Source organism: Dasypus novemcinctus, chromosome 30 (genome assembly GCF_030445035.2).
Source record: "Dasypus novemcinctus isolate mDasNov1 chromosome 30, mDasNov1.1.hap2, whole genome shotgun sequence".
Classification (NCBI taxonomy): domain Eukaryota; kingdom Metazoa; phylum Chordata; class Mammalia; order Cingulata; family Dasypodidae; genus Dasypus; species Dasypus novemcinctus.
In genome coordinates, this window is record NC_080702.1 from 47,441,431 (window position 1) to 47,453,726 (window position 12,296).

The window sequence follows — 12,296 nt, forward strand, 5'->3', positions numbered from 1 at the left end:
AAAGTGAGCCTACACAGTGGGAGAAAATATTTGGCAACCATATATCTGGTAAGAGACTTATAACTTGCATATATAAAGAATTTCTGTATCTTGAAAATAAAAAGATAAACGACCCATTTAAAAAATGGGAAAAAGATTTAAACAGACACTTCTCCAAAGAATGAATAAATTCACTCTTTTCCACCAAGAACTCCAAGAATTCATTGAGGAATGGATGCAACAAATTAACAGAATGCAATAAAAAAATAGATAAACACTAAGAAAACAACTTACCATGACTAAGAGCCTGAAGAGAAGCAGATAGTGGAAAAAAGCCTTTAACTCTTTCAGAGTTTGAAATTATTTAGGCACAGAATATGAAACAACACTTTTTAATGAGTTTTAGAAAATTAAAGAGTATGGCAAATATATAAAATGGCAAAAACCTATTTCAATAATGAAATAAATTGAACTTCTAAAACTGAAATATACAATGATTAAAATGTAAAATTTCTATGTAGTTGAACTAGAAGAAATTTAGCTGCAATGGAAATGAAAGTCCTTGCAATCTGAAACAGAAATTGGAAAATAAACCAAGTTTATATTTTTGGACCTTCCTACATCTGACACTTTTTTATATTTCTGCAGCTACTACCAGTGACACATTCCCTCCCATGGTATTTTCTTCCCACAGTAACACAGAACTTCGTTGATTCATTCTAATGATTTTTGTTCCCCTGGTGGTTTCCTCCTTGGATAGTGAATAAATACAAAATATCTTCATTCTGGAAACTCCAGGAGATGAAACACAAAGAACCACACTTAGGATGATGTATTTCAGAGCTATTAATATGTGGGTGCTTCTAATTCTCCTGAGAAGGTTGACCTGGAAGTGATGAGAAATCAGAAGAGTGGCATTTGGGAAAGAAACTAGGCGGTGAAGCCCAAGACCTCCTTATTCAATACCTTCACTCTAGAATGTGCTTCTATTGGAAACTCAGCTCTTTGCAGTGGAGGAAGGAATCACTGCTCCTATGTTTGAAATGTACTCACTTACACACTGGCTACATTATTTTGGTGGATTATAAGAGGCAAATTTTCTGTTTCTGGTTGTACTGTGTCTTAGCTTAGTTTAAATGATGTTCCTTGGAACTAAGGGTGTTTATTCTCCCTTCCCCCACTCTGGACTGTTAATCTTTAATTAACAGTGTTCATCTTCTCTAAATTTCTCATGGTACAAACCTAGTAAATAATTATTCTACTGACACAACATAATACAACTGAACAGAACAGAACTCGCTCACAATGAGTCTTCTCCTCCATCTATATCACATACAATTAATGCTGTACTGGCAGCAATCAAGCCTCCCACTTCTCCAGGATATATACTAGTGTTTAGCTTTGTAACCTGGCATTTATCTCTCACGCAATTTATGGAAGTTTCTTTAGTTGAATGCCTCATTTTAAGGCATCACTGCAAGGTTTCCAATAAAAAAAAACACATCTAAAATGAACTTTAATTTCATCAAAAACACACAATTGATTCTTAAGGAATATGTGTAGTTTTTCATGAGAGCGATTTATATGCTAATTTAGAGTGAATCATTATTGTTTCCACACATATTCAGGTCCTGGAGAAGACTGAAAATTTACTGACAAAACAAGGAACACATTTTTTTTTTTTGAGAGAAAAATAATAGATGCAGGAATGGGAAAGTAAGAAAAGATCTAGGTATTATATCAATTCAAGAAAGATATAAGAGATCTGAAACACTCTCTAATACTTGCTAATGAAACGTGCTTAAAAACTTTTCCTCTTTAAAACATTTTTTGTGTAAACACATATTTGTAGGTCTACATAAAAACCTGAAGTTATCTCCTAATATTTCAGTTTAATAGTTGAAAAAGTTATTGTAGGAACTGGGGCAAACATGCACCTTGCTTTTATGATCTGTAAATATGAACTGCTATTATAGGACATGCTTAGAGAAATTTCCAGAAAATATTCTTTGCTAGGAAAATAAGTTTTAAGGGATAACCATAGATCACTGGGAGAATAACAGTAATAATTGAGATATTCACTGTTTGAAAGATCAAAGATAGTGTTTTGATTACAGTCTCCCTTAACTTATGATTTGGAATGTGCAGGACAAAGGAGCATATCAGAAATGTATTGTGGATTATTGTAAACCAATTTGATGATTTCTCCAATTCAGGATACGACCTTTTTTTGGAGCCAATGAATAAAAACCCTATTAGGTGATACACAGCATTTTATAAGAGAGTTTATTTTTCACCAAAACCGTAAACACTCGGAGTTTCTTTCATCTGGTACTGACTGCAGTACACCTTCATCCCTCCAAATCCTGCTATAATTATATATATAGAGAGAGATTTACATGTATGGAATCTTTCATTATTGAAAATCCAGGCAGTTGTTTCTGCCTTCAATACTGATTCCAGGATATAAAATAAGAAAGATCACATGATGTAAAATAATAAAAAAAAAAGAAACAGGTGTTCTTTATAGAAAAAAAAATTACAGAAATAGAGTTCTGATATGAGTCAAATAACAGATTATATCTCTATTCACTTACAAAGATTTTATATTTGTATCTCCCAATTTTTGGCCTCTATTAATCATGAGCAATTTTCTAAACTTGGGAAAAGAATCCTTTTATAGAGAGAATGTGTCTCAGGTTTTTAAAGGCCTGCTTTATGTCCTTATTTCTAAGACTGTAGATAAAGGGGTTCAGCATAGGAATGACCACCGTGTACATCACTGAAGCTATTGCATTTGTCCTTGAGTTTTGCGAAGCAGTAGAGCTAAGCTGCACTCCAAGACATGTACCATAAAACAAGGTCACCACTGAGAGGTGAGACCCACAGGTAGAAAATCCTTTATGCTTGCCCTCAGTTGTTGAAATTCTCAAAATGGAGGATATAATTTTAGAGTAAGAGAAAAGGATCCCAGTGAGTGGAATAAAACCCAGAAGTCCAGATGCAAAATACATCACTAGGTCATTTAGGAAGGTGTCAGAACAAGCAAGTCGGATTACCTGATTAAGTTCACAGAAAATGTGGGGGATTTCCAACTTTGTACAAAAAGACAATCGCAAAACCATTAGGCATTGTAAAAGGGAATACAAAACACTGAATAGCCAGGATGCCAGTAGCAGGAGGCCACAGAGCCGGGGGTTCATGATGACCATATAGTGCAGTGGTTGACAGATGGCCAAGAAGCGGTCATAGGCCATCACAGTCAAGAGGGCGGTATCTATTTGTCCAAAAAGTATGTACAAAAATATCTGGCTGAGGCAGTTTTCAAAAGTTATGATTTTTCTTTCTGTCTGGATGTTCAACAGCATCTTTGGGACAGTGGTGGAGGTGAAACAGATATCTGTAAAAGACAGGTTAGAAAGGAAGATGTACATGGGTGTGTGGAGGTGAGAGTCTGAGATGATGGCCAGGATGATGAGCAGGTTCCCTGTGAGGGTAACCAGGTACATCAACAGGAACAGTCCAAAGAGGAGGGGCTGCACTCCTGTATCTTCTGACAGCCCCAGAAGTACAAATTCTAAGACAAATGTTTGGTTTTCTGTTTCCATGTAGATGATGGAATTCCTGGAAGAGATATCAGAATAATGCAAATTTAGCCATGAACAGAAATCATAAAAATATAATAAATGTAATGATTTGTTTTGTAAGCAAATTAAGATTATATTTTTATAGATTTTATAAAGATTTAATTTCCTTATTTAAGAATGTCAGGGAAATCAAATGCTCCTGCTTCTCCTTGAAAATTTTGTTGACTAACTATATTTGTCCATAATGGAAAAAACTATGCCCAGGCAATATTTTCCACTACAAATTCTCTCAGACTTTATTTTCATAAACAAACCTAATGCGCAGTCTTTTTGTACCTTGAGAAAAAAGCAGTGAAGAATAAGAACAAAGTTGTAAGAACCATATGACTTAATTGCAACACGTAATGTAGAAACACATTAATTAAACAGTATCCTCATGAAAAATAGATAGAATAAAACACCCATACAAATGTGCTCAGTGAATGTTTCACAGACGACAAAGGCAATTTGATATAGACAGTATAGTCTACTCAACAAATGGTACTAAAACGATAGGATATACTCATGCCAAACAAAAGGAACTTAAACATAAGTTGTAAAAATTTCATAAATATTAAATCAAAGTGAATCATAACCACTTAAAATTAAAATGAAGGTAAACTTCTAGAATAAACATAGAGAATGTTTAGGGTCCCATGCTATGGAAATGATTTTTTAGATAAAGCACCCAAAGCATGATCTATGAGAAAATAAAATTTATAAGTTGTTTTTGTTCAAATGTAAAACTTCTGCTCTTTGCAAAACATTGATAAGGAACTGAAAAGAAAATCTACAGATTTGGAAAAAAAAATTAAAAAACACATCAGTTAATTGATTTACATCCAAATATACAAAGAAGACTTAACACCCCAAAATAAGAAAGCAAAACATTACAAAATGTTCAAAATATCCTGCGGTCACCCCTCGGGCTGAAGTGTGGTTTGCTGGCCTGGCAGGGGAGCGGCCGCGGTAGGCCTAATTCCGCTGCCCCCATAATAGGGTGGTTGGTCGGACTCACCGCCACCCCTGAAGGAAGCTCGGCATGGGCGCAGAGTGCCCTCGGGTCTCCCCTTCTCGGCAGCCATGCTTCCGCGGCCGCCCCTCCTCCCAGATGGCGCCACCCGATGCCTTGTGGGGCGGCACCCTTCTTCTTCCTTCTCCCTGCGCAGGCGCAGGGCAGAAAATTCCAGTCTGCCCTTTTCCCTTCCCCCGACAGCAGCAACAGCCAGGCATGGGCGGAAAAATCCAGCCCGCCCTTTTCCCTTCCCCCGACAGCAGCAACAGCCAGGCGTGGGCGGGAAACTCAAGTCTGCCCTCCACCCCAGCAACAGCAGCCACCAATCCCTAAACCCTGCCCCTTCCCCCAGCAACAGCGACAGCCAATCCCTAACCACCACCCCTCCCCCGTCCAGTACCGCCCACTGACCTTTCGCCGGCAACCAATCAGAACAGGGCGTGGCTTCGACCAATCAGCCTTCCCCAGCCCCTATAAAACTGTTGCCTCTCCCTCAGTAAAGTGGACTTGCGTGTTTACCTTGTCTCCGCGGTAGTTCTTCTGCCGTGCGCCCTCCAGTCCTGAGAGCCCCTGACAAGGGCCTGGCCTCCCTTGTCCCCAGTTCGTCGCCTGCTTCTCCAGGCGACCCCTTCGTCACCGGCTTCGCCGGGCGACCCCTTTGTCGCCGGCTTCGCCGGGCGACCCCGTCAGCCGAACCGCGCAACCCCTTGTGAGACCGATCCCTCGTCTGCTGCCGGACCGATCCCTCGTCCCAGGTGGGACCGACCCCCCGTCAAAAGCGGGACCAACCCCTCGTCCAGAGCTGGACCGACCCCTCGTCCGCAGCCAGACCCCACCTCTACCGACCGAGCAAGCCGCCGCAATATCCGAACAGAATCCTAAGCTAAGAATATACACACTTCCCAAGTAAGCATACAAAAAGAAACTCTCATCTGCTTCTGTGTCTGTTGAGACTGCAACTGGGAAGGAAGGTGGTGCTCCAATGTCAAATGGCTCTGTTCCTATCTATGCCTGATGAAAAAAATGAAAAGCATGGATTTCTTCAATCTGTCTCTTTTATTGTCATTTAAACTTTTAGACAGAGGGACATTTATTCTGGAAAAATGGGAAAAAAACGCTGTTTGTAAGATCATTCTTTCAAATGAAATATATAAATTTAAATGATAGCATTATTGTAAACTGTTTGTGCTTTCAAAAATTATTGTTCATATTTAAGATTAGAATTCCGAATGAAATGTTTTTGATGTGGAAATTTAATTATAATCCAAATATATGGATGGATGCATGGTAAAGGCACAAACTGAAAAGCAAATTCTTGAATAATAGTAAATAACTTGATCAGTGTTATTAAAATGTTGTCTCACTGACTTTTATATTCTGAAAAAGGATATAATTGTTTGATTTCTATGCTAGAAATATACTGCTTTTACTATTTACTCTGTTTTCCTTGCTTCTGTAGAGTAAGTTTGTCACAAGGTTTAAAAGTTTTAATATTTATTTTGATTCAGAGCTGAGGTTTTTTTATATATGGAATCTTTTAAACATCAGCCAAAAATGAATGCACATGTGAAAATTCAGGTTTTTTAAATTCTGATTTGCTTAATATTTTGGCTTTAAAAACCTTATAACAATGGCAGTTGGCATTTGTTAAATGTGTGAAGTGCTGACAAATATCACAGTGATGCTTTTATTTTATACATTATTACTATAACTAGGTTAGTCCTTACCACAAGTGAGTCATTTCTTTAAATGTGCATTTTAAAATGAATGGCTTTTATAGATACAACATAAAAAATTTTAAAGCTACATGTAAAAAAAGGGAGTTGATGTGGGAGAGGGAGGTGATAACTGTGAATCCCTTAGGGGATCCTTTTGAATTAAATTTTCTGTGATATAAAACCTCTTTTAAAAAAAGTTCATTATATTAAAAAATTAAAGAAAATAATAGTCATCCTTTGACTCCTGTTTCAGGAAGTTAGTTTTGCCTGTTTTTGAATATTATTTGCATTGAAATATACAATAAACATTCATTGGTGCCTGGCTTCTTTGCTCCACAGTATTCCTGAGAGGAGATTCATTCATTTTGTTCCAAACATTAGTAGTTCAATCTTTTTCATGCCTGTGTGGTATTCCATTGTCATATTATGACATAATTTATGTATCTGTTCTACTGTTGGTAACATTTGGGTTGTTTTCAGTTTTGGGCATCAGGAATAATGCTGCTTATAACATTCTCAAACATATCCATTTTCATGGGTGCGTACCCATAGCAGAAGTTCTGAATAAGAGTGCATTAATGTGTTAAACTATAGTAAATTCTACCAAACAGCTTCCCACGGTATTTCTATACATAGATCCTCTCATCTGCATTTTATGGGAGTCCCATTCCTCCTATTCTTCACTAGTACTTGGTCCTGTCAATTCTTGCCATTCAGTTACAAATGACACTGGAGCAAACTTAACAGGAATAATATTTATTATATTTTAAACTGAAGGGATACCTTTCAAAGGGGAGGCATGCTGAACATCCTTGTTTACAAAGATGCTTGAGTGCTGAAGATTATATACACAGGCTCTACGGTCTTTTATGTTTTCATACTATGTGCAGAATTCCCAGAATTTAACTTCACAAAAGTTCAAGGGAACTTACATAGTTGAAAATTAATTAAATTTGATATTTTTATATTTAAATCATAATTGTAAAATTCAAAGCAAGTAAGAAATCCCACAGTAATATATCTGTACCCACTTCTTAAATAAAAAGCTAAAATCTGACAATACCAATTGCTCTTGAGGATGTGTAGCAATACAATTTGCATTAATTGCTAGTGAGAACACAGAATTTTGCAGCCATAAGACACTTCAGCAGTTTCTTTTACAAATGAAGATAGTATTTTTACATTATTTATGTACAATATTTACATATTATTCCAAAAATACATATTTTTGATATTACTTATGAATTTCAAAAATACACATTGGGTTGTGTTTGTAAACTGGTCTATTCCTCTGGGCATAGTAGATTTTATTAAATTCAGAGGTTTAACTTTTAATTAAGTCGAGATCAGGGCTTTTATTTGAGTATGTAAATAGGGCATGCAGGGTTCAGTCCCCACCCCCTTGGTTGGGGTAAAATAGACTTTCACACGGTAGTAAACACATGGTGAAGGAAAACACAGAAAAGAAAACAGAGGAAGAAAAACAGCTCATCAGCCAGGATCTTGTGATCCCCTGAAGAAAGATGATCCTGACTTGTGCAGCTGACCTTGTGAAGAGACCAGAGCAGCCCAGAAAGAAATGAACCCCATGAAGAGAGACAAGCTTTTTGCCAGTTCCTTAATTCAGAATAAATTGGAGCCATGGAGCCTTAAGAAGAAGGAGGAAGGCTGAACCCTTTCAAAAAATGCATGCCAATTTGTCAACACGTGGCAACAGACTTTGGATGAGAAAATACCTTTTACAGTACCTTGAGTTGGATTATTTAGAACCTGATAATTGTTCTCAGCTTCTACCCCAAGGAAATACGCTTTATAAATGCCAACAGATTTCTGGTACCTTGCATCAGCCACCCTTAGGCTGACTAATACACCACACAATCCATCAATTGTGCATCTAGGCATATATATGAAAATTTATGTTTGTAAAAACACACACACATGATTGTTTATAGTAACTTTATTTGTAATTTCCAAATCAGAAAGCAATGAAGAGGTTGCTCAACAGGATAAAAGGTAAATTCACTGTACTATATCCATAAAATGGAACATTACTGAGATAAAGTGAAATGTTCCTTCCAGACGAATATATATATTTGATGAACCTTAAATGGTTATTGCTAATTAAAAGAAACCAATTTTAAAATGCTGCATATGCTGATATCAATTATATCTTTTTCTGGATATGGTTAAAACATTGGGATAATAGAATATTCACTACTTGCCTGAGTAGAGAGTAAGTTTGAATTGATAGAAGCTCAGGGTGCTTTATAGAATAATGAATCTATCCTGCTTAATATTGTAAAAGTAGATGCACGTTATTATACATTTATTAAAATGCATTGAACTTGACAACACAAAGAGTAAACCTTACATATGCAAATAAAATTTAATTACACGATCAAGGGAATCCCAGATAAAATATACTTTTTGCAAATCTAACTATATAAAAAAGGATAATTTGCGCCAACAGGGGGGACTGAGGGCAAAGATGCTGTAAAAGTAATATTGGTTATGAATGGAACATATAAAATGAAGTCAAAAGAAATTGTGCATATGTAGTGTAATCTAGTTGATAAATTAGCATTCCACCGAGTATGGATTAACAGTACTAATACTTTTATACATGTCCACTAAAATCAAGAAATCCATAGACAGATGGCAGTTAAGGGAATATTTTTCCCACTGTAAAGTGGGTGCTTATAGATAAGCAAGTGGAAGAGGTCAAAATGTTCTATGTGATAAAGGATTAGAGGTAGACAAATCAGTATGAACTCATGTGTAGGTGAATACAGATACAGAAGGTTTTTTATATACATATTACTAGATATGAGCATGTACATTTCTTAGTATACACACAAATTTCATATACACTCCACAGAGAGGGCCTAGAGGCTGCAGTAGCAAGGAGCACAGATAGTGCCCAGACCTTGGCATTTAAAACCACTCTCCATTACATGTCTTCTTAGAGAAACTGCTCTTTCTAGGAAAGAAAAATGGAAGTAGCACATGGTATATTTTGTAGTATCAAAAAGTAAATTGGTGCTAACATTAACCCCTCAGTGATAGGGTAATTGTACAGAGAAATAAGGTAAACTGGAAAAAGATTCGATGGCTAAGTAGAGCAAATTGCAAAACAGCAATAAAAGCAGTACTGTATCAAACACCAAAGTTTGAAATATGTCATGAGTCAATCTTGATATAACTAAATTATACATAACAAGAGGCAAATCACTTAAGCAGAGGATTTCAATAATTTATGTAGATATTGCTCTCTCAAGAACATGGAGAATAAATCCTCAATCTGAAGTGTGGGCTTCAACTAGTGGCTTCTTTGCAAAGGTGATATATGGAAAGGCTTATAAATAAGGAACTTTACACTGAAGGGACTTCAAAACACTGTTGATCAACCTAAACATCAAGAATGATAAGTCGTACTGGTAAGCCGCACCCTGGATACGATGTGATAAAATGGAATTTTATCTCTGGTGTCTTCCTCAAAAAACATCAGATCATCAGAAAACTGTAATTGAGGGATACTTTACAATACCCCTGACCTCCACTCCTCAAAAGTATCCAGGTCATCAAAAATGAGGAGCACCTGAGAAGCTGTCTCAGTCACAAAGAGATTAAGAATTTATGACAAGTAACTACAAGGAATTATTTTGGATGGGTGATGTGAAGAACAGAGAAAGATGGTGAGAAGTTCTCAGAAGCTATCTCTAAAATCCTTGCAATTTTTCTGTAAATCTAACACTGTTCTAATAGAGTAAATTTATTACTCTATTACTCCTGAAACATTGAATTTCAAGATTCAATCCAGATACAATGAAATGACATGTACAAGAATAGCACATTGTTCTAATTCTCACATTCTTCATCAATTGAATCACAACAGTGACACTGATTTCATAAAGTAACTGAAAATAATTAAATAAAATAATGAATATATAATGACAAGCATTGTGCCTAGATTTAAAAGCTACTATTTTAAACATTATGATTCAATCACACACAGATTCACTCCCCACACCTTTCCCAAATCAACTGTGCAATTTTTCATCCCTCATCATCAATGTGGGGTATTAACAACAGTGATAGTCACATTGGCCCAGAGGGAACTTAACTTAGGGCAATTTTCATGATCATTACACATCTCTAAGCCAGCACTGACTTTCCAATTAATCCAAACATAAATATCTATCTTGTGGACAAAACTCAAGGATCTCTATTATCTGGCTGTTGCCAACCTGGCCAGGCTCATTTTCCCCTTTTTACATCCCTGCCCTCATTTTTCATCCAAACTCAAGAACTATTTTAAAACCTCACCAAATCTTGCACATATTGTATTGTTATATTGATTGCACATTTGTGTCCCTATTGCCTTGGTTTACTTCTACCACTTTCTCCTCCTGGAATTACTCCAAATCCTCCCTCAAAGCACAGTACAATCATTAGCTCCCTTGTTAAGCCTTCACTATCCTCCACGGGATGAGACTATACTTTTCGACCCAGTAAACCAGAATTTCAGAGCCATGTCTAAACATTGGATATACTCATTTCTATGTCAATTACCCCATTTGGATACAATCTCTTTAATATGAAGAACAAAATATTATCCATTTCTTTATTCCAAAAAAAATATTTAGAGCTTTTTATGAAGTAACTGACTACTAAACATTTGTTGAATGACTAAAGGAAAAAAAAATGAATGAAGGGGAAGCAGCTGTGGCTTAATCAGCTGGGCTCCCATCTATAATATGCGAGGCCCTGGTTTTGCATCCCAGGGCCTCTTTGTGAAGGCAGGTTTACCTACACATGGCAGAGAGCCACCTGGCCAGCAGAGCACTTGCTCAGCAAGGTGATACAATAACAAGTAAAAGGGAGACAAGCAAAAACACAGAAGATTATGCAGCAAACGGAGAGAGAGATCAGAGCAAGTGAGCTGAATGGGTTGAGGGGAAATAAATTAAATAAATATTGACACAGAAGAATGCATAGCAAATGGACACAGAGAGCAGATAGCATGCAAAAAACACAAGGGGGAGGGTATTAAAAAAAAGAAAGAATGCAATGAAAAATACTTTCAACAATTGTAGAGAAGGAAGAATGAGTGAATCAAGGAAAAATGCTGCTGAGAGAGAGACAACCCAAGTGTGAGAGCTAAGGCTAAGGGAGGCAACTTGGTAAAAAGAGATATCTAGTGTATCCACTATTTCCACTATGACATTTTAATTGGGATGGTGTATGTTAAGTTTTCCTTACAGGCATTATCTGTTGATTCACTAAAAGTTACTAGAAAAAAATGGGATCATGGACCCAAAATACATTCCCCAGCACCTGTGAAATTCTGTAACTCACTTTGAAATTATCGAGGCAGGGTCTGAGTTCACAAATGTAGATTCTTGTGTGAATTATGGATGAAGTTGGAAGTTCTGTTCTCAGGAAGAAAAGAGAGATGGAAACACTCATGAGGTTTCTAGAAGACAAATTGTGTTTTTGCTTCATCAGAGATTAGAAAAATATATTTGATATAGGGAAGGGGAATCTTTTAGAGTTTACAAGCAATTAGGGATTCCATTCCCAAGAGCCACATTAGTGAAATATTCTTTTGTCTCAATATTCCCTGTGATATTTAGTCATCTGGAGGGAAGAAAGAAAATTGTAAGGAAAACTTTTGAAATTTTGACCTATTTGACAGCTTTGGAACTCCATTTCCTCTCTTATCCCAGTGGACACCTACTTCCCAGGAGGTCATATCTCTTTAGGTCAGTCTCTAGTTTTGCCAGGTTTCCGAAAATGATTTCCCTATTTCTATTTCTGGAGAAAGATTCTGGATAGACTAAAATTTCTTGGGTTTCCAAACCGTCTCCTCTGAAGTTTCTGCTTATAAACGGAACCACCATTTCTCAAGAGGATTTCCTCTTGACCAATTGCTTCTTCTCTCCCATAATTACCAAT

At 36.7% G+C, this 12,296-nt stretch overlaps 1 protein-coding gene across 1 annotated transcript; it reads right to left on the reverse strand.

Annotated features, from left to right (window-relative positions):
* Window positions 1–2,633: 2,633 nt before the first annotated feature.
* Window positions 2,634–3,587, reverse strand: LOC131276880 (olfactory receptor 7A10-like). The gene has a single exon (XM_058290461.2). It carries the CDS (start codon window positions 3,585–3,587, stop codon window positions 2,634–2,636), a length of 954 nt encoding a protein of 317 aa, XP_058146444.2.
* Window positions 3,588–12,296: the final 8,709 nt, after the last annotated feature.

What these genes read in the sequence shown, in the direction of transcription:
- LOC131276880 (XM_058290461.2), bottom strand. Translation starts at nt 3,587, where the DNA reads ATGGAAACAGAAAACCAAACATTTGTCTTAGAATTTGTACTTCTGGGG.